Source organism: Amblyomma mixtum, chromosome 7, assembly GCF_055824585.1.
Source record: "Amblyomma mixtum isolate Tamu chromosome 7, ASM5582458v1, whole genome shotgun sequence".
In the NCBI taxonomy this organism is placed as follows: Eukaryota; Metazoa; Arthropoda; class Arachnida; order Ixodida; family Ixodidae; genus Amblyomma; species Amblyomma mixtum.
In genome coordinates, this window is record NC_143018.1 from 60,919,054 (window position 1) to 60,941,099 (window position 22,046).

General features: G+C 48.5%; 2 protein-coding genes across 2 annotated transcripts; one reads left to right on the plus strand and one right to left on the minus strand.

The window, feature by feature from the left end:
• Positions 1–69: 69 nt before the first annotated feature.
• LOC149336241 (eukaryotic translation initiation factor 4E type 3-like) lies at positions 70–22,036 on the minus strand. Its single transcript, XM_089552776.1, has 6 exons — positions 21,879–22,036; positions 20,174–20,249; positions 18,320–18,475; positions 16,455–16,521; positions 14,165–14,323; positions 70–4,633 (listed from the first exon to the last, which is right to left on the minus strand). The coding sequence occupies exons 1-6, from the start codon at positions 22,001–22,003 to the stop codon at positions 4,581–4,583; spliced, it is 636 nt and encodes a 211-aa protein (XP_089408902.1). The 5' UTR covers positions 22,004–22,036; the 3' UTR covers positions 70–4,580.
• On the plus strand, positions 6,202–7,592 carry LOC149336242 (uncharacterized). Its single transcript, XM_089552774.1, has one exon. It carries the CDS (start codon positions 6,341–6,343, stop codon positions 7,091–7,093), a length of 753 nt encoding a protein of 250 aa, XP_089408900.1. The 5' UTR covers positions 6,202–6,340; the 3' UTR covers positions 7,094–7,592.
• Positions 22,037–22,046: the final 10 nt, after the last annotated feature.

Consider the following 22,046-nt stretch of genomic DNA (forward strand, 5'->3'; position numbering starts at 1 on the left):
AATTTTTAATGAGGTCATGAAATATTTTAAATTTCATCTATTTCCTAAAATGAGCAACACACAGTACACTTACTTTAAAACATCTTTTATTTATTTTTTTTTCGAGTAAAACATTTCAAAGAACACTATGTGATGTATCACCACCGGTGCAAATGCACTTCAGGTAGCCTATTAAAGCCTGTACAGCAGGTCTTGAAATATGCATGCCTAATCTGGCACCTGCCACATCAAGAAAACTGTTACAGCAGCACTCAAAGAACACTTGCTCCTATATTTACAAACGCTGGCTCCAACCAAACACTTCAGGAAGCAATGAATCATTTCAATCTTTCAAACACTTTGTACTGTCTGTCTAGACACATAGTTCGTGAAACACCAGCCAACATGGCTGATGTGTGCTGAAAACTTGTGTGGCCACCCACCGCAAGCAGGCATTCAAGAGTGATTCACAACAAGCAAAGAGGAACGGCAGACCACCACTCATTACTGCAACTAGCAACACCACGGCTGTTGGCGTGAACACACCTGAAAAATAGATCAGTTAAGAAATCCCTACATTCCAACCTCCCACTGGGTCAGGTATTGACAGCGGGCTGTGTACTGCACCTAAATGTCCACCCCATAAGTGCACCAAGGCCAATGACCTTTACCCGCGACAGAGCTTTTCCCATAACTATTGGCGTAAAAAACCTTGCACATCCACGCACCACACAAATCAACTGCAAATGAGACTCCACTAGCCTTGTATGGCATATTAATACACTGCTTACTGCGCTAATTACAGTATACAGCCAAAAACAATTTGCGAGTTTGCAATAAATGCCCACAAATGTGCACCCAGCAACACATGCATGTACTACCAGAACTAGTGTCTCGCAAGAGCTTTCGAATAAAAATAAAGTAGTTTTTCAAGTTTTATTCAAGGCACTGCAATGACAATGGCAAGATAAGTTACACTCCGCATTTAACTTGCATAGTGCACTGCAAAACATTTGATACTCTACTATCAGAAAGTTCTTATCTCTAGGTCAACGGTTTTCACAAGAGAACAAAGACAGGAGAGTTGTCTCGACTCTACGCCTCCCAATTGGCTCAAATGTAAAGGATGAAACACTACAGAGCTGGGCATACCAGGCACTGCTACTGATAATGCTGTAGATGAAAGAACTGCCAGAAAAGAATGACTTCAATGCCAGAAAAGAACCCCTTGAAACCTAATAAAAGCAAGTTAATAAAACAAAACTAATTTAATGAGCCAGCTCCTTGTGGTTTATTGAACAAAGTCCTTGCCTTTTTTTTTACCAGAACATAACGTTTACAACTCATAGTTATGAAGAATAAAACAACACTGAAAACTGGCAGCAAAGTTCTTGCAAATATTACAGAATTCTGACTGCACTAGCAACTTTTCTAATACCCTGGGTAAATAACTGAGTCTTGAAACAAGAGTACACAAACAAGTCTTTCGGAAAATCTAGCTCTTATAAGACCGCACCTATGGCACTGAATCTTCGTGACCATTAATGGCTGTTACTACTTATATGAGTTTTAACTGCTAACCAATACTTAGCACTGCAGCAAACAAATGAATTATTGCTTTCAGTCAGAAATTACAAATGAAAATTTTGTACATGTACTGGAACATAGTATAACTGCCTATTATTGAGTCAGGGAGGCTAAAGTCATCAAAAATTAGTGACAGAAGCAAGGTATTTATGCATTCGCTCACCATGGATGAACCTTACTGAAGAGGGGTTGCCACATTTATCACGGCCTAAGAACTTGTTTTTTCCACTCATCTCCAGACCTTTCAGATTAAATAAGCCTGTAGCTACCCGCGTGGCCGGCAGCAGTGCAATGCCTAAGAGGGCCAAGTGCCGCTAGCACGCTCTGGAGAACGCTGGGACCTTGGCCTTGGCTGGATGCTGCTGCCGCCGCTCTGCCGCTATCTCTTCACCGGAAGCACTCTAATAAACGTGGCCGCGGTCGCCTACTGGGCGATCTCCACATCGTGTTGACCCGGCGAACTGCCCCTTCTTCCCAACCAACATTCCAGGATGGCGCGCTGGCAGGACCCAGGCTTCGACCTGCCACTGCCGGCGTTCTGGTCCCAAAGCGCTGGCGGGTGGTTCACTCAGTTCGAGGCTGTGCTGTACATGAACAGCATCACTATTTAGCCGTTCAAACACGCAGTCCTCTGCGATATCCTCCCGCCCACCCTTCTGCGCGACTCGCCTGCTTTGCCTTGGGCTGCCGGCCATACAATTAGCTGCACGCGGCCGTCTTGGCGAACTTTGGCACCTGCCATGTCCCGCTGCCGCTCTACAACGCAGTGGACCCGCTTTCGCCGCAGCCTGCCTCTGTCCCTGCACCGGCCTCGCTCACGCCCACGCAACATGCCTCAGCAGCTCCTCGCCGCCACTCCCGCCCAGCGTCTCCGGCCCGGCCGTCCGTCTCGGCAATACACCAGGTGGGCTCAGCATGAGTTTACCCGACATCATGCTCCCACTACTGTCCTCCTCGTGTCTTTGGCCCTGCCTCCTTGCACTTCACCGGCATTGTCGCCAGAGCATCCTGCAGCCAAGGAAGACTGCGGCAGCAGCCGTGTTGAGCCTTCTGGCATCACCATCTCGTCTCCCTCGTCACTACCGCCAACTGCTCCACAGGCCTCCACAGCAACGCCGAAGCCGTGGCCAGCTGATTCTCAAGAGCTCTCGGCCATGACCAAGCCTGCTAGCCACAACCCCAGCCCCTCCAAATATCTGCACTGCACTGAAAGTCCTATGAAGCAGGTTAAGACAGCCAAACCGGTGACAGCAGTCCCAAGCAGGGCTATTGTCACCCGCCCTACATTTCCTACAATGGACCCTGAACCGGAGCCAGCACCGGTCCTCAAGCCAATCCAGGCCACTGATTCGGCCCCTTCTTGCTCCGCACCGGTCTTAGAATCATCAAAGAAGCCTGACACCCCTGGCTCGGCAGCTGCCTGCCGCAACTACGACGGGCATCCACCACCCACAACCTGTTTTCCACAGCATATTCCGATTGCAGACACGCCGCAGCTTCATCAGCCACCGTCTAGAAAGATGCCTCGGCTCCCCCGGCCCGCGGACGTGCCCCCGGTTGTTGCAACGGTGCCGAGGCTGCCTCTGTTTGCCGCTACATTGCCGGCGTCCTCCTTCATGAACGGCTCGGCGCCAGTGGCCAGGGTGCCATGCATGTGGCCGCCCGTCACGTTCAAGCCAATCAGTCCCCGGGTGGCTGTGAGCGTGCACCTGTAGCCCATGCAGTCCACCGCAGCCATTTCCCCACCTCGCACCTCGCTGTGCTTTCCGTAGCTGCCCGCCTGAGTACCGGCCATATCGGACTGGAAACTGTTGCGCTACTCTTGGGACCCCTGACCCGCCTAGCTGTCTCTGCTGCGCTGAACCTCATGCACTACCCGTCAGCTGCCGCACAAGAACCACCGGCACTGGGCCCACTTCGCAGGCTGAACAACATCCGTCACCTGCCACTACGTGCCCCTCGACGGCCACCGAAAGTTCGGCCGCAACGCCACAGCCTCACCTTCGGACTCCGGACAAACTGCACGATTCTTCACATACCGGCTTCATGTGCCGACTAATCGTCTAGTGGGGGGGAGCCCTGTAGCTACCCGCGTGGCCGGCAGCGGCGCAATGCCGAAGAGGACAAAGTGTCGCTAGCACGCTCTGGAGAACGCTAGGACCTTGGCCTCGGCTGGACGCAGCCGCCGCCGCTCTGCCATTACCTCTTCACCGGCAGCACTCTAATAAACGTGGCCACAGTCGCCTCCTGCGCGACCTACACAAGCCCATGACAAGTTCATCCCTTGTGAAGTACAACAAAATTTTGCGGCTCAGCTCAGACCTGCTTCATGTGATAACCTGAAATCACAATCAATCGTCAGTGCGGACACCTCATGGAGCTCTGTCAGGGTGCTTTACCATTTGTGCTTAATAGGAACTGTGCTACAATACAAATCTTTCAACATGGCAGTACAAAGCAATACAATTTTAGCAATAAAAAGATTAAAAGCAAATAAAACATGAACACTGAATGCAATACTACTGCAAGAGGCACATAATGGCTGCTAACATGTATGATGCACTTAGAGTTTAAAAAGCATTCTTTCCTTTTTAAGTTTTAAGTTCAGCTAAAAGAACCTCAAGTGACTTTTGTGACAACACCTGAGGAACTTTCTCGAAACAAACAGGTTTTGGCTGCAGATTAAAAAAATGAAACATTAACACAGTCTATAAAAAATGCTGAAACTCCACTGTGCAACACAGCCTTATTGTTCAGCAGACGCAAGCAAAGTGGAGGCACAAGTCTAGGCAAAACATAGCGCTAGTAAACTGAGGTTCATTCTTGATCATTAAAAGCTAAAACCAAAGGGAAGCAAACATATATGTAGCAGGACTCATAACAGAGCTGAAAACACCAAAGCACCAAGGTCCAGCTGTGCGGTTCTGCTTGATGCTTTGCTGGGCAGCAAGCCAGCGCCGCCACTCGGCAGGGCATTACCATCTGACCCGTGCAGATCGCAGGGGCTGTGCTGACTAGCGGGACATCTTCTTATGGCCGCCCTCGTATGCAAGTCGGGACTGGTGAGCTGGAAAGGTAGGAAAGGGTGAGCAGAATCTCTTTTCTCTCTCTCTCTCTCACACACACACACACACACACACACACACACAAACACACACACACACACCGCAACACACACACACACACACACACACACACACACACACACACACACACACACACACACACACACACACACACACACACACACACACACACCGCAACACAACACAACACAACACAAAGGCTAGAAAGGTCACATATACAGCACAGCACAGGCTGTCAACTGAAGGCTTTATTAAAAGAGGAAGAAGTGTATATATCCTCTCAACTAAAATTGACACCTCTTGCTTGTAGGGATATCTATTGTGTGATGTCATCTTGTTACAAAGGTGTGGTTTTTTGGGTAGCCAGAAATAAGATGTGCAACTTGGGGCCCCAACAATGCAATACCTCAGCTGTAAAACCACCCCCATGGGCCTGTGGCCATAGAACCCCAAGAAAGAAAAAAATGGGAGTAGGGGAGAACATGGTGTGCAGAGGAGCTGTATTAAAAGTAATCAGAATTTGCTCTCAAGATTAATACACCTTTCTAAGTGCAAGCAACAGAGGTATAAAAAAATAGTCATACAGTGATAGTGACAAAATGAGGAAACAAATGCAAAGCCCTGTGCCGAGCAAGCTAGCAGCCCCACGGGGGTCTGGGCACCCCGTGGATTGCGTTTCTTTACGACGAATAACTCTGCACAACGAAAACTGAAGAACTACCAAGTGCAGCTCAAAGAAATTTTCCATACTTAACGAAATATGCGTGATCCACAAACGCACGAATTTGGTCCTGTTTTTTGAATTAGACCAGAATGTAATGAGCCTTTAATATACTTCAATTGCCATTTTTTTACATTTTTCAGAGCACCAGGTCTAAATAACTATCCACTGGAGCCGAAAACCACTCTCCAGTTACCGAGATTAACATTTAATTTAAACGCTACACAAGCAGCCTCCTTCTTGGTGCAGTAGTTTTTCCAAAACACTGCACAGAAGCAGGCAAGTCGAAAAAACGTTTTTTGCTCACTCCACTCGTGTCAATAATAACTGCTATTAACAACGCATATCACTGAAAATAAATACATTTTTCTTTCAAACGACTCAAAACTTTTTTTTTTGTTTGTTTTATCATAAGCGGGAGGGCTATGGCTGCGCCAGCGTGGGACCCCAGCCTTAACAAAAATAAGCTAAGTTTATCAATCACAGAAAACAAAAATTACGATTCGCAAATAAAAATAACAGCAAGCAGAGAAGTATAACATGAAAGTACCAACTTATACTTTTGCTTGAGAACTCACACGAGGGAAGAAAAACAAGAGATACTTCTCTCTGGCGCGATTGTACCCATTTTTGCATCAAGTTTTCAAGCAACAAACAAACCAACTCGACGAAAAAAAAAGTTTTGCGGCAGGAAATCTTGCGAAAGCCAGAAAAAAATAAATAGAAGATACCGCAACAGAAATTTTAGCCAAAAGTGGGAACCGAAACCGAAACAAGAGCTTCTCACGCTAGCAGCGCCACCTATCCCCGGCTGCTTTGCCAGCGGAAACGGAGACACTCGCGAAGGCAGGCCTGGGCAGACGAAGGCGAACGCGTTTTTTCTGCGTCAGTGCGTCGGGACGTCGGTGAATCTCAAATTCTGGGTTTATACTTTGTGTGAGCGCTCGGAAACTTTAACCCAAACACCATGGGCGACGCGGAGAGCGGCGAGCTCGGCGTGGCGACCCCGCAGAAGCCGTCGTCGAAGAAGCCCCGGCCGACGGCCCCCGTAGTGGTGCCCAAGAACGCGTACGACGTTCAGCGCCTCAAGCTCGAGCGGCTCATGGAGCACCCCGAGCGGCCTGTGCTCATACCGGAGCCCGCCAAGCCAAGGGCTCCGCACGAGGCACCCGAGTTCGTGCGCAACGTGATGGGCTCGAGCGCGGGCGCCGGCTCGGGCGAGTTTCACGTGTACCGGCACTTGCGACGCAAGGAGTACGCGCGACAGAAATACATCGACCAGAGCGCCCGCGAGGAGCAGCTCGACGTCGAGTTCCGCGACCGCGTCGAGCGCAACCGTCGCGAAGCCGAGGAGCGCACGGCGAAGAAGCGGGCCAAGCGGCTGCGCAGAAAGCAGAAGCTCAAAGAGCGCAAGACGACGGGCAAGACCGCGGCGTCGTCGCACTCCGAGCGAGACGACGAAACCTCGTCCGACGAAGACGAGGACGACCAAGCGGCTCAGGAAGCGTCGGCAGACGCCGAGGAGACTTCGGCGTTGACGGACGCTGCGCTGACGACAGCGGACGCCGAGGAAAAGACGGGTGACGAGAAGGTTCCCGAGCCCGACGACCCGAAACCTGACGCCGATAACGGCGAGTCCGCACCGACAGACCCCGCTGAGGACGCCGGCCCGAGAGCGGAACAAACAGCGGAGACGGCGGGGGAAAGCACAGAGGATTAGTGCCGCCAGGAAGAGGTTTGCGCGGCGCCGTAGTCACGTTCACGAGACGCCTTGGTTCACATGAAGTGGAACGGAGATGACGGAAATCACGCAATGCCCGAGAACAGCTTCGACGACCGGGTGGCGGTAGCACGCACGATCTGAGAGCGCCAACTTTCCGAGCAAGTTCGACTTCGCTCGTACTGGCCAGACACGTTTGGCCGTGCCTTGACTGTCCGTGCGCGATTGGGCACCGTTCACAACGGTCGCGAAGCGTGAGGAAGTGCGCGTCCCCAGCCGACACACTGCAGTGCTGTGGAAACCGTTTCTGACGACGACTTGGTTGCCTAGCGACGCTGACTGTTACTGCGTCCAAGGGTCATGGCGAGAAATTCGTACTTGGATTGACTTGTGGCGCGTCAGTGATGCGCGTTTTTAGTTTGTTCGCGTGTGCAAGAGACACGCACGGGCAAAACTCTTGTTATAAAGTGGCAGTGGGTTGCTGCACGCTCTTATGAAACAGTGCCTCGTGGTTCATCTGTTGTTGCGCTGCCAAGATGCTGGGCATGCGATGAACTCTGCTTTAAGTCTTGTCTCTTTCGGGCTATGCGTACTAAACTGGGCAGGTTAAATGGGTATAGACATGAAATTTCTAATGTTAACAAAGGATCCTGTTAGTTTCATCAACCTATCAGTATGCCTTCCAGCAAGTTTCTGCAGCAGGCATCAAGTGGGACATAATTTAACATCATTTTCAATACTGGCAGGCAAGCAGCTGTGACATTTTACCGCCATAGCGTTAAGACTCCTGTTCTGCAAAAAATCCAGTGTTGGCGTGGTGAGAAAAAAATTGCTGAGGCTCAGCTTGGCTAAGCCTGGGGAATGCGAAGCATATTAGTGGCTAGGCTTGGTAATACATGACTTTCCTTGGTTGAATACTTGGTCATTTTAATACAACCACTAGAAGCCTTTGTCGTGGGGGAAGACAACGGCATGGCTACAGCGGAACGCCGACTAACCCCGAGACGCGCGTTGGGTGAGCGCCTGGATTGCCACGGAAGCCGCGTCTGCCTGCCCGGTGGAGCGAGCGTTTCACCTACACCGAGTGTGAACGCGCGGGTGTGACGGCTAGGGGTCCCACGGCGACGGCGCGAGGTGGAGGCCGGCTCTCTCATCCGATGTCACGTGGTGTGACGTCACAGTGTCACGTGGGGGTCCCACGGCGACGGCGTGAGCGGTAGCTCTAGCAATATGCTTCGCATAAAAAAATCCCTGGGGAAGCAACCTATAAGGTGCAACACTTGGGTCACATGACCTTGAAGCATCATCAAAACCTGCCCAGTGAATTGCGAGCAAACTAACCTCCCTGGCAGGTGGCAGGTAAATATCAATGGTTGATCGCGAGAGGTTGCTCAGGAAGAGGGATCTGGGTCGTACAAGCCCTACCAGTGGCAGCATCTGCCGTCACAGGGCAGTGGCACATTGCTTAACTGCTGCACCACTGCGCCAGGGCTTACCCCGCCGCGGTGGCTCAGTGGTTAAGGCGCTCGGCTGCTGGCCCGAAAGACGCGGGTTCGATCCCGGCTGCGGCGGCTGAATTTCGATGGAGGCGAAATTCTAGAGGCCCCTGTTCTGTGCTATGTCAGTGCACGTTAAAGAACCCCCGGTGGTCGAAATTTCCGGAGCCCTCCACTACGGCGTCCCTCATAGCCTGAGTCGCTTTGGGACGTTAAACCCCAATAAAACAAAATCAAAACCACTGCGCCAGGAGTGGTATGAGAACCCCCATGGATTTATGAAAGTAAAGCAGAGAATGAGCAATTCCGCATATATGGATATTAACTCATTAACACTATCAAGTCGCACCCTTAAGGCGGAGCTTGAGCGTCCCCTCCAATTTTTCATTTTCACAGCAGCTGCACGCTGGCAGTGACTGAAACTGATGGCAAAAAATGGCTCGTAATGAATTATTCATGCCACACTCCAGCTTTCAGAGTTCAATTTCTAGATTACACACCTGCAGGGGTACTCGAAGGCAAATGCCTACCAGCAAAGCACATAAATGCGAAGGTACACTGCCTTTATAATTCTCAAACATATTACAGAACAGCAGTGATAAATGTAATTGTTCCAATAGGTCACCAGTGCTAACAGTATGGCTGCTTGCAATTCCAGTGAATGTCTCTGGAGACCAATCTGACTTCTGTAGGTATACTGCTGAAGTGCCAAAGATGCAAGCACTTGCTTATCACATCCTTCTGTGATTCAAAATTTGGCTTAGACTGGGAGTCATGACTTTCTTGTGCTTTAGCACTGCTAACTTAACACTTAAGCACCAGAGATCTTAGCAATGTAAAAAATAAGACACTGCCAATGGAGTGACGCAATGATGCCACAGATATGGTATACTGCCACTAGCTAAACTTTATATGCAGCCTACCAGTGAGGTTCCAGGCCGTTTGTGACCCACACATTGAAGAATGACGGAAAGAGGTGATTGTCTAGTGAAAGCATGCCACAAGATAACTGTTGGAGCACAAGCTTTCTCTGAAGCTTCAACTATGCCAAGGACTTGAAAAAAAATGTTCCCGAAGGTCGTGAACATAAATTTCATTGTGGTACACAACAATGTCTGCTTTGCGTTTGGACGTAATAGAGCTATCTTAGTCAAGGAAGTCGAGCATGCTAAAGGAGTTGGAATACAAAACTTTCGACGCCATGCTAAGCCTGTAGTATTGTTCCTGGGAATGCAAGCATTACTTTCATGTTACATCAACTACAGCTGACGCGTAACAGATATCATTAAAATAATGTTTGAAAAATTGAGCAGACCCAACATGCTGTACCTGCCGATACTGACAGCAACACGACATAGATTTACCGACTCAAAAATGTCATTTTGTACTTGACTCCCATAAGGCAAGGAACAACACCATCATCAAGCGAGCTATACTGCATGCAGTTCAATACTAGCAGTTACAAAACTCTGAATCGATATTCGAACAGAACCAGGGCCAGCTTCTATAGAGTAGCGATGCCAGCACTGCTACCTAAGCAATAAGCTGTTCACAGTTTTACAACAGTTCTGAACTGCTTGGCACAGTTTGCCCGAATGCATCCAGTAGCATGAATATCCGCTGACCTCCAAATTTAGATGGCCCTTATGATAGAATGACCAAAGAGCCCTGAATCATTGCAAGCGCTTTGTACGGTCTTCCATGTGCTTCGTCGAGCCTTTGTGCCTGTGTTTGCAAGTTCCCCAAAGCCTCCGAGATTTGAACTGGTCTGTAATGGCAATTTTCACAACCTGGAGGGAGCGCCTCGTTTGATCCACTATGGCAGAATTACGATGGACTGGTCACAGGGTCAGCCCAAGCAGAATGTCACTGGTTTTAAAACTTCACAATTATCTCCCGATAGTGGCAACCTCGTGCAAGCCAAATGGTCTCTCTTCTCAATGACTTAAGAGGAATAAGCGAGAGACAAGAAAAAAATTGCTTCGTGGCATTTGAAAATGGTTAGCATGAAAGTGGAACGGCAAGCATTCAATGAGCACTTTGTAAAGAATTTAAAATGCGACATTGATGATGAAGACTCTTGTACAACGAATGAACAATAAAGCCAGGAGGTCAGGTAAGCAAAACCCAGTGACTGTCAATCTGTCATGATGCATCGCAGGAAGCAAGCTAGGAAAGTTTCCCAGTCACTATCCCTTCGGCACTTGTACAGCTGTGCCCTTATGTGGTTTCGTACAATACATGGGCATCTAGAATTTCGATGGAGGCAAAATTCGAATCTTTAACGAGCACTGACATTGCACAGTACACAGGCTTCCGGAATTTTGTCTCCATTGGAATTCGACCGCCGCGGCCAGGATCGAACCCGCGTCTTTCGGGTCAGCAGCCGAGCACCATAACCACCGAGCCACCGTGGTGGCGTAAAAATGAAGTGCCCTGGCTTGTACCACTGAGTATAAGGGGCTGAAACCAAGATACCTATAATATGCATGAAAGGAAACTCTGTACAGCACTCCTGCATTGCAATCCACAATGCTTCTTTTATTGCAGGCAGAAAAAGAAAGTAGGCCAGCCTCGAAGTCTTCACTGATCTTAACCATACCGTCACCTTTGGTGCCTTCAGGTAATGCTATGCTATGTTCAGTCACTCAAAACCAGCCACCTATTTCCACATCACCAGTGCTCCTAGCATGACTTCAATTTTAAAACAGCCCTATCAATGAGTGGACCACACGTCACTACAGGTGGAAGAATAAGAATGGTGTGGAGAGCATATGGCAGGTTCTCTCAGATCATGAATGGCAGTTTACCAATATCTCTGAAGAGAAAAGTATACAACAGCTGTATCTTACCGGTACTCACCTATGGGGCAGAAACGTGGAGGCTAACAAAGAGGGTTCAGCTTAAGTTAAGGACAACGCAGCGAGCTATGGAAAGAAAAATGGTCGGTGTAACGTTAAGAGATCGGAAGGGGGCGGAGCGGGTGAGGGAACAGACGCGGGTTAATGACATCCTAGTCGAAACCAAGAGGAAGAAATGGGCTTAGGCAGGGCATGTAATGTGAAGGCAAGATTACCGCTGGTCCTTAAGGGTAATGGAGTGGATTCCAAGAGAAGGCAAGCATTGCAGGGGGCGGCAGAAAGTCGGGTGGGCGGATGATATTAAGAAGTTTGCTGGGATGCGGGGGCCGCAGCTGGCAGAGGACAGGGTTAATTGGAGAGACATGGGAGAGGCCTTCGCCCTGCAGTGGGTGTATGTAGTCAGGCTGATGATGATGATGATGACCACAGGTGGTAGCATTGGTAGTGCTGTCTCTAATGCCATTCACTCTTCCAATGCCATTCACGTCACTTGCTTATCAAGGAGATTGTTTTGGACAACGTTTATAGATACTTTTTTAGTTGCATAACTCCTCCTCTGAAAGTGGGCGCTGCTTGTACCCGGGCGGTGAGAGGGCGCTGCAGTCGAGGTTTGCACAGTCGCCGGCGCGCGCGCGGCTCCTCTCCTGCAGTTACTATTTAGCCCGTGCCCGGGTTTGTCGCTACCTTTTTTTGTCCTTTTGTGTTCCTGTGCGCTCTGCCAGCACGTGGTCCCCATCGTGCACTCAGAACAACAAACGCTGCTGGCCGTGAAGCAGCTTTCGAGCGCGACGATGCCAACTTGCTTCGTGCCCGGCTGTACCAGCGGGTACAAGAGCAACCCGGAGAAATGCCATCCAGACGGAAGCAAGAGGAAATATCAAACTCATTCCATCAAATCAAACCGTTGAGTCCTTGCGGGTGACATTGATATCAGTGCTGTCCATTATAGAGTTCCTACACAACAAGGGCGTCAGCTATATTCTCACAGCGAAGTTAAACAAAGACCTGCTTGAGGTAATTAGACTGGCACGTTGAAAAAGCCTAAAAATACTCATATATAATGTTTTTTTTTTTTAAATCCAGAGATTTTTGGCCTAGTGAGGTCATTTGGAGGTGATGAAGACCACCCTACAGTGACGAAGTTTAGCCAATTATTTAAGCTGCTTTCTCTTTACACACCTTTTGAAGTAGCTGTGAAAGGGAACTGTGAGACGGGAACTGATCGTGTCTTAGTTAACGCCTTGAAAAGCATCGGAGAAAAGCGTTGCGACGCCCTCATCCAGAAAAAGGCTAGAATTAGAACAGATCTGGCAGGAGCTGATGGCGATACCTTTCAGGGACCTCTCCAATGCCTCCAACGACCACAGATACAGGGTTCCATCACCAGAAGAAACAGCCCTGTTCTATTTGGCAGGCTATGTGGCTTTCAAAAAGAAAAATAAAGCGAAATATGAACTCTGCAAAGTGGACGTACTTGGCAGGCAGGATTCTCTGCCGCGTGAGGCTATGCTCATCATTGAGCGTGAGTTTGTCAGTGGCAGACTCGCGTACCCTTCCGAAAAGATGTATGCCTGTGTAAGCACGGTAGAGGGAACTATAAAACAGGCTACAAAGGGCGAGTTGTTCGGCGACCTGTTTTGGAACGTGCTGGATTCTCTTGTAAGAAAAGGCACGAATGGTGTTGGTTGTCTAGAGCATGCTGAGGTGTTCACAGCTCAATTCATTTACTTTGATTTAGTGAGGTGCTTGCACTTCTTTATGCGAGCAAAGTGCTTGGAAAATAGTAGCGCCATTAGAGCTCAAAGAGAGCGAAGGAAGGCGAAACTTGTCTCACAAATTAGTTGACAGCAAATTTGTCAACAACCATGTTTAGTGGGTTTGTGAATAAAATTTTTCGATTTAAATACCAAGGGCCTTGAGTTGTTCTTGCATTTCGCCTACACCGGTATCGAACTCGCGGCTTTCGGGAAAGCAGCCGCGGGCCGTAGCCACTGAGACAGCGGCGGGTTTTATTTGCACCAGTATTGCTGTAATAACACGTAAAAGTAATTTTGCGCGAAATGCGAGACACAACAGCCAGTCGCGAAAAACTGGTTCGGCGGATAATCCGAATCTATTGAAGTAGCAAGGTTAGGTTCATCTCACGAGAAGCAGAATCGAAGCATGCATTTCGTCATTACCCGTACAAAACGGCCGCTTGTGACACTGCTCAGAATAGCGCTCTTAGGTTCGCAAACGCGCTATGCACACATATGTTATGATATACATCCGGGCAAGAGCCGGAAACAAAAAATAGCTGTCGCGCAGCGATCATTCCAATGCGAGTGCTCGTGCGAAACGCTGCACGCTGCACGCTAGCAGACGACTCTTGCTCTCCTAGCTCAACCCGCGATTGCAGCGCCGCGGTGGCGGGGACGGCGACAGGCCGCCTGCTCCCTACGGGCGCTGCGAGGAGTTACGGAACTAAAAAAGTATCTATAAACGCTGGTTTTGGATGACTCCGTTACTCTACACATCTCAATGTGGTGCCATTTACGAGGTGCTCATTTCTAAACCACCCAGTCTCCAAGTGAAAGAGAACGTAAATACTTGTTCCATGTCACATCGTATGTCAATGCTTATGAGGTGCTCCCTCTCCTGCTGCAGCTAGGCCAGCTGATCGAAGAGTCAGAAAGGGCGATAGGTGAGGGTCTTAATTTGCTAAAACCACTCACGTTTGTAGAATTCAGCGATGGGGCTGACTCCCTGCGGCAGGAGTGAATGGACACGCGAGAGCACCGATGCACCTTCGCTGAGGCGTGCGTCCGCATTCCACAGCTGCACTATGTCATCCTTCTCCCGAACGCACACCGACACTCCGCATATCTCGTCCCCTGCGTCACAGGTGCATAGCCATCACTCACTGAGATTTTTTCCTTGCCAACAGGCACTGTGCCAGTCAACGATGTGATTAGCAACACTGGTGCTGAACCCCTTTAGCCCAGCAGTGCACATGTCATTTTGCTGCGCGTGTTGACAACCACAGCATCTCGGCAAGAATTTTGAGCAAGCTTCTGCAGCTAGAACTCCTCTCCCAAATGGACACAATAAAACTTGTTGCTGGGCTAGTAGGTGATGCATACAGGTGGGGAGATTTTATTCAAAATGAGCCAAATCCAGACACCGAACTTAAGTGAAATTGAGCTGTAATTTTAAGTTCACCCATAGAACTTTCCTTTGAAGAACTATAAAAATTAAATGGGCCATATACCTGGAATTTTCAAGCACATCATACAACAGCCTTCTATGCATTCTTGTGGATAAAAAAAACTTAGTTTTTTTTTTTTTTTTTCCGGTTTCTGTCAAGATATATCTGGCTCATAAAAAAAAAATACTAAAGTCATGTGAACTAGGATTTCACCTCTAGTATGAAACCTCTCAGTGCATTTTTTCAAGCCTTACCAACTTGTACAGAGTGCACCTCACGAGTTGGAGACCCTAGGCAATGTACTACTGTGAAATCTTGATGAGAGCTGCGAGGTTTGCAGTGAAGTGGCATAAGCCATTTATATGCTAATTCTTGCTGCACTTGCGTGCACCCACCACCTCTCTAACAAAGCAGTAGTTGTACGCTTTGTTTTTCATTTCATGTAGTGTGCTCATGGCACAACCGGACAAACTTGGCACACCCTGTACACAACTAAGCACAGCATTTTTATTACAGTAAAAGCACGGTAATTCAAACCCCGATAATTCGAACAGCAGAAGTGGTCCGGGCCAACGCCCATGCAAGTCTATAATGTTCCACCCTCACTATTTCGGACGCTTACAGGTCTCGCACTGGTTAATTCTAACGGGCTGCTGAAGGGAGGCCACATCCAGGTATGACAAGTGCGGCAAGCGATCGCCTAAACAGCCCAGCTCAAACCTGAATTCCATGCTGCAGAGTTGTTCACGCACCCCTGACATGCTTGCAACAGCAAGCATGACGACGAACGGAAAGCCCCGTCTCCAGGAATAGTCATACTCCATAGTTTTGGTTTTGTAAGCTTCATGCCAGCCCACATCAACCAGCCAACTGAGCACAGCTGCACACTGCTTCGGGCGTTGATTGACATGTCTCAATAGTCTTTTCTATCCCAGTTCCTTTCCTTGCGACTTCGGTGCCGCTGAGCTTTTGGTCCTGGAGTTCAACGTTCCAAAACGAGTCAGGCTATGAGGGATGCCATAGTGGAGGGCTCTGGATAATTTCGGCCATCTGGAGTTGTTTAACAAGCTTTGATATCAGGCAATAAACAAGGCTCTAGCATTTTGTCTCTATCAAAATGCGACCACAACGGCCGGGATCGAATCAGTGTCTTTCGGGTCGGCAGCCTAACACCACAACCACTGAGCCACCTTGGTGGCTTGCTGCAAATTTCTATCCACACGGTTCTACCGTTCTTCCAACGTGCCGAAACTGTGCACTCATCACACACAATTCACAGTTTCTGTGGTGAAGCCTCCTCACAAGTGACACTGCCGCTTGCGAGGTGTGCGACGCAGTGGTGGTGGAGTTCCACCAAAAAATAGTCATTGCCGCACTGTTCTCATCTCAAAAGCAATGAACCATTGCTCAGTCTTTCACCAAATAAAGTTATTGTGATGAAAGCAGTTCCTGATCCGTTTTTTTTTGGGGTAATTCAATAATTTCAACATTTTTTATAGTCCCTTGAGGTATGATTAACAAGAATATTGTTTATAGCTTCTTGATGTACAAGTTAACAAGTTCTCACTGCACACCTAATGCCGACAGGACCAAGGAATTAGTTTGTATACACTGGCAGCTTGAATTCACAAGGTGTCACTGCAGATGCTGTGCAGAAAAAGGAGGCAACAGGACACATACACAAACCAAGCCACTGATCTGTGTGTGGTTAAGAAATTCACATACCCAAGGATGGCTTGGAGTTCGCACAACAACTGCCACATCATCTCATAACACATCACCTCTGAGGAAGAGAAAAGAAAATCCACAATTCTCACCTGGCCGCACATCTTCAGAGAACTGTTCTCCAATGGCAGCCAGCAGAAGCTCCCTCCACACCAATGGCTGTAACAAGCAGAACAAACAACTCACATATAATTGCACTCTTTCATTCACTTGCTCATTAATCCGAAATTAATGGAGCCTCGTTAAGGGGTTAGAGGGGGGGGGGGGGGGAGGACACAGCTACGAAATCCTAAGAAATGATGAAAAAAAATTTGATTTTTTTTAAATTGTTGTATCCGCTTGAATGCCTCGTTTTTTACGCTAGGGTGAAGTTTCATTTGTGGGGACGCCTTCGTCCCCTGCATTCGCTTTCCCGCATTGCACACCCCACTGTTGTTAGCTCCCTCCGAAATGCACTCTTCTCAGTTTTGGTTACTTTAACTAACAGGGGAGGGCACTCGCGCCGTAGCAACACCAGCGCCACGGATGGCGTTTTGCTGCGCGCGCGCGAGGGATAGCTGGCTCTCTTCTCCCTGGGATCGGGAAGTGACCGGACGTTTCGCTCGCAGCTTCGCTCTTCGTCGACGGGCGCCTCTTGGTCGGAACTTGCTCCCGCCGAGCCCGTCCCGCTCGGCCTCGGAGTTTATCCCTTTGCCCTACCATGGGCGAACGTTCGCTCGTAGCCGTGCTGGTGAGTCGGACATCCTCGATTTCTCAGTGTATTTTGTTGCTAGCTGGCGTTATTGTTGTTATAGCAATAAATGCCTTGTTTGTGTCAGCCAGTGTGTCGTTCCTTTGTTCCCGTAGAGCAAGGCCCGCTGTGGTCGGCGTGCGCTCGGTAGCGTACGCAACCACGGGGTGGGGTCCGCGCGGCTTTGAACTATGTCAGCCGCGCTTAAGCGGGGAGAACGGATATATCTCCCCCAATTTTAAACCCCACACATTGCCGGGATAAACTGAGAAAAAAATTTGTTTCGCGAATCGCGGTTACTCTGCATTGCGGCGAAACGCTCAAAACAATTGGCGCTTTTCTCCGTTACAGTTTTCTGCCCAGACACCCACCTTGCGGAGCAAATTTCTTCACGACTGTTTTATCTATTTTGACCCCGTTTGTTTTGTTGCACTCCTAGGACCATACTGCAGGTCCAGTCATCCTTTGTTTTTCAAATTTGTGAATTTTAGGTTTCCTGTATGAAATTTTCTTCTTGCTTTAGATATGTCAGTGGACAGTGAATCGCAAAAATTCAGTGCCAAAATTTGCGCTTTGCAAAAAAAAAAAAAAATGCTAAGAATGTCATAACTCGTAGCATGCAAGTAGGAATGCAATGAATGTTCAACCAGCCTGCTGGCATATTTTATTTGCTCTTTTCACACGGCCACTCTGTGCACGTCTCTACCCCTCGCAGGAAAAGCCATAGCGCAAAATAGACAGGACTAAAGAAGTGGACAGACATAGACACAGTGCCTGTAGTGCCTGTGTCTGTTCACTTCTTTAGACCTGTCTATTTTGCGCTGTGCCTTTTCCTGCGAGACGTACTGACTAGCCCAGACAAGTACCCTTTTGTCTCTACTTCTCCTCCAGCTGCACTGGTCTGAAAACATACTGCCAACTCCTACTGTGTACCCGCAGTTCCTGTTAGCGACAGATGCATGCGACGGATGGTGGCAGCTATCAAGCACACGCATGCCACTTCGCAGGCGTGGTTGGCGCCTCGCCTAACTGGATTACGCCTACACCTCCCGTGCGCATCCGTTTTCAACTAGTAGTACACGAATTTTCGCCAATACCCAGAGGGCGCTGCAACTTGCGAAAAAGTCGGCCTACCACAAGCCGATTACATTCACGGAGGCGATAAAAGGTATAAATACGTCTCGTGCAGGTAAAGTAGCAGCGAGGCAGTGACTCGTTCCTTCTCACCGTGTGCTTCTTGTGGCAGCGTATGCGCCAGGTGCCCCCCCGCTGGTTCTCTGGGTCCTCCCATAGGGGGCGCCTCTGGCCCCGCATCAGGTGGTACGTGTGCCGCAAGCCAAGCTCACACACATCCGGAATGTGATGAAGCACCGCCCAGAATCCCTGAAAGAATGATGTAGCGGCACTGGAATCGACAGCGGCGCTGATGCGAAACCTGAAGCTTGAAGCACGACCTTGCTCACGATAAAAAGAACTTATTCGGCAAATGGCCAGGCCAGTAGCGTTGACAGCCTGTTCCACTGGCTCACACCAGCCGCGGCTACCGGGCTTCCTTCAATAAATGTGGGTCACCTTCCACAACGATTTGATTTTAATGACACTAAAGCAACATGGTCAAAAACACTTTTTTCCCAAGCATTTCAGCCTTGAGAAGCTGAGCACAAGGTGGGGGGGAAAGCTTGTAACCAGTAAAAACCAGTGGGCAATTGCTGGCACTAGGAATTGAACCCCACACCTCCCACATGAGGTGGATGACTGCGGCCAAACTGTGTTTACTGATTTCACGCGTACACAAAAACGAACAGAGAAGTGATGACAGAATGGCTTAGTGGGAATACGAGTCAAGCACTAAGACTGAACTCACTGGTGCGAGACAGCTCATGCAGTTCTTGTTGTGGAACCAAGCACAGCAAAAGCTCATTAATTTGAACCCCTTAATTGGGAAATCTGTATAATTCGAACTGCTGGCGCAGTTCCGGCCAATTGGACCCTCGCTAATCCGGACATTGCGGCTCCCACACTGGTTAATTTCCTGAAGGAAGGCTGCGTCCAGATATGACCGGCACATAAGTAATTATCAAAATGGTCTCACTTATGCTTGAACTGCGTGCTGCAGAGTGCTATCTGGCACCATGTACTTCATGCTGCAAGCTATGGAACATCTGTGTGCACTTTTTTTTATCTACTTGCCTGCCGCTTTCCTCAGCACAGCAAGGTATGCGAATGTTTGATAAAAAAAAGTGTAAAGTGCTCTATGAGAGCCCTTTGAGAGCACACAACAGAGGGACTGCACTCTGCTGCTAGTTGTGCACACTCAGAGCAACAATGGCTGCTGATGCAGCAGACTCGTGCTGCTTCCATCACCGCACTTAGTGAAGGCGACTCAAGCAGCAGGCTGGCAGAGAACAGATAACAGGTGTGTGCATTGCACAGGTTATGCTGCTACTGGGAGTTGGACAATATTGGGGTTGTGGAAGCTGCTTCCATAATAACAGACATAAGCTCACAATGACAAAAGTTACACAAATTGTTTTCTTTTTCTGTCTACGTATATTTGAGGGCATTCGTGAGGTGTAAGCCTGCACTCAATAGTTAAGGGATGCAATACATTAGTGAAAAATTTAATTTAATTGCTGTATTTTTAAACAGCCAGGAACAGATAGCGCAGTTTAATTCTGAGTGTGCCAGTTACACAGTGCAACATCAAATCTAAAGCAATGCGTCCTGGTTGCACAGACATTAGATTTACTTGATCAAAATTGCGTTCTATAAACTTTTGACACTAGGTGTACAACTTAGCTTCAGGCTGTTCTCTCTGCCCTGAGCAAAATTGAACTACTCCATAGAGTCTATCCGGTATATTTGTATATGTAATGAAGTAACTACTACTTCCTCCAGAAAATTCCAACTTTCTGCACGCTGCTTGCAGGCAGTTAGATGAAATAAACGGATTATGATCAAGAAAAGTCTAGTACTGAAACTGTCCCAAGCAGCATCAAAGTAAATGTAAGTGAGAAAAAAAAAAAGAAGATATAAGCGCAGCTCATCACACAGTGTAAGACCAGCCCAAAAATCACACACCTGCACGGTGCTCACGGTGTAAATTTTCTTAAGGGTGGCCGCATACTCCGCTGCCGAGATGCCTCGGCTTTCTGTCCTGAAAAGACACAAAGCAAATGTGCGCATTTAATGCAAGGGGCATTTCCTCATAAATAGTGATGGCTCCACAGTTGAAGAGAGACCATGGACACAAACTGACGGTACCCAAATAACCAACTAATCCCAAATGCACATCAGGATGACATTAGCCTAGCGGACAACACTGCAAGAACTGTACCCTCGGACAAATTTGACTTTAGTGTTGTCATTATGACATCACCAAATCCAATCCCTAGTCTCCACTACCTACACCGCATTAACCCAACATTATATGCAAATACATGTATATCCTGGGTGTGGCGGTATTCCTACATTCCCTTGTATTACATGGACATGCACAGCTACAACCGGTTAAAACTGCCCAACGTGGTGCTGGAGCAGTGGCAGCAGTGCTGTGTGAAGATTTCTCAGAGTGAGGCGATGACAGTGATGTGTTCAGAAGCAGCAGCAAGCAGCAAATGTCAACAGAAATGTTCATAACTTGGAAGTGCTTATCAGAAGAAATATTTACAAAAAAGAAAAAGTCAGGTGAGCTATAAAACAATAAACATCATTTGGCATGCCTTCAACGTCCTGACGGATTATCTAAATAACATAGGATATAGCATGCAAAAGGTGTATGTCCCGGAGAAAATGAGTGTTCAGCTTGCTTACACCCCTCCCTGCAAAGGTCACACGTACTGACAGGCAGTTCAAAAGTGCCCATCCTGCCTAACTTAAAATTCTGTGCAAACGTAACCTATAAATCAACGTTCATAAAATAACCTACACATCTTCCCAATCACTGCATCGATACCGAAACAAGATCACTAAAAATACCGTCACGGAAGCCCACCTTGCTCGAAAAAAAAAAAAAAAAGAACACCTGAGCCCAGCCCTTCACCAGCTCGCTCGACAAAAACAAAACAAAAAAACACCCCAGTCCTGCCCTTCCCTTTACCAGCTATCTAGCTCAAGCCTCCTAACGATAAGTCTATGAACGATGATTTATCACTGCCCACACCGTAACCACATTGAAACCGGAACTACTGAAGCACTTCAAAGGCACGCCTTACACACGAATTCAGCATCAAACTTTGTAAAAAAAAAAAAAAAAAGTGGCCCAATGACAGCACAGACTGCCCGCACGGAGCCTGCACTTGAAACCAAAACAATGATTCATAGCTCAATTAATCCCGGAAATCGAGAATCAACGAGCGCACGAGCGCTGTAATTTTCTGTCCAACGTAGGAGGACATCCTACAACGCAAGAGCGCGCAACAACGTTATTCGTATTATTGCGGCACGCACAACACTGCTTCCTGTCGCTTCGCGAAAACAACCTATGCTCGCGCGCGCGCGCCGAGATGTCAAGGTGACGCCTTCGCTCACTGCACGAAGACAACCGCCGATCAGTTCTCCGTCACCAGTATAGTGGCTGTCGCGTATCGTTCCGGATTTCGTTCCAATCGGCCAATGTCCCAAGTTGTTAGAGCACCAACCTGTTAACCGTCAGACTGCGTCGTAAACAAAGCACTCTTCTGATCGCTGCCAACCCCCTTCCTAAACTGCTGGCTCACGCGCACCCACTCGAGCACCGGCAGTTTTAGACTCAAGGACTTAGTATGCAAACCAGAAGTGCGCTCACTTGTCAAGCCAGAAGGTCCACTCGGTATTCAAGGGTACGCCTTCGGCGCCGTCAACGTCCGCCACTGCCTGCTTGACGTCGCAGTCTTCGTCGGATCGGCAACTCTCAGTCTCGGCGTCTGCCATTTTTTGCGCAGGGCCGCCAATGCAAACGCACGTGACGTGAAGC

Bases quoted from the DNA above. Each gene is read 5' to 3' on its own strand.
- LOC149336242 (XM_089552774.1), top strand. From the start codon at position 6,341: ATGGGCGACGCGGAGAGCGGCGAGCTCGGCGTGGCGACCCCGCAGAAG.
- LOC149336241 (XM_089552776.1), bottom strand. From the start codon at position 22,003: ATGGCAGACGCCGAGACTGAGAGTTGCCGATCCGACGAAGACTGCGAC. The intron at 20,250-21,878 runs GTGAGCGCACTT...GTGTCTTTTCAG, and splicing joins TGGACCTTCTGGCTTGACAA to GACAGAAAGCCGAGGCATCT. The intron at 14,324-16,454 runs GTGAGAATTGTG...CCTGTGACGCAG, and splicing joins CTCTGAAGATGTGCGGCCAG to GGGACGAGATATGCGGAGTG.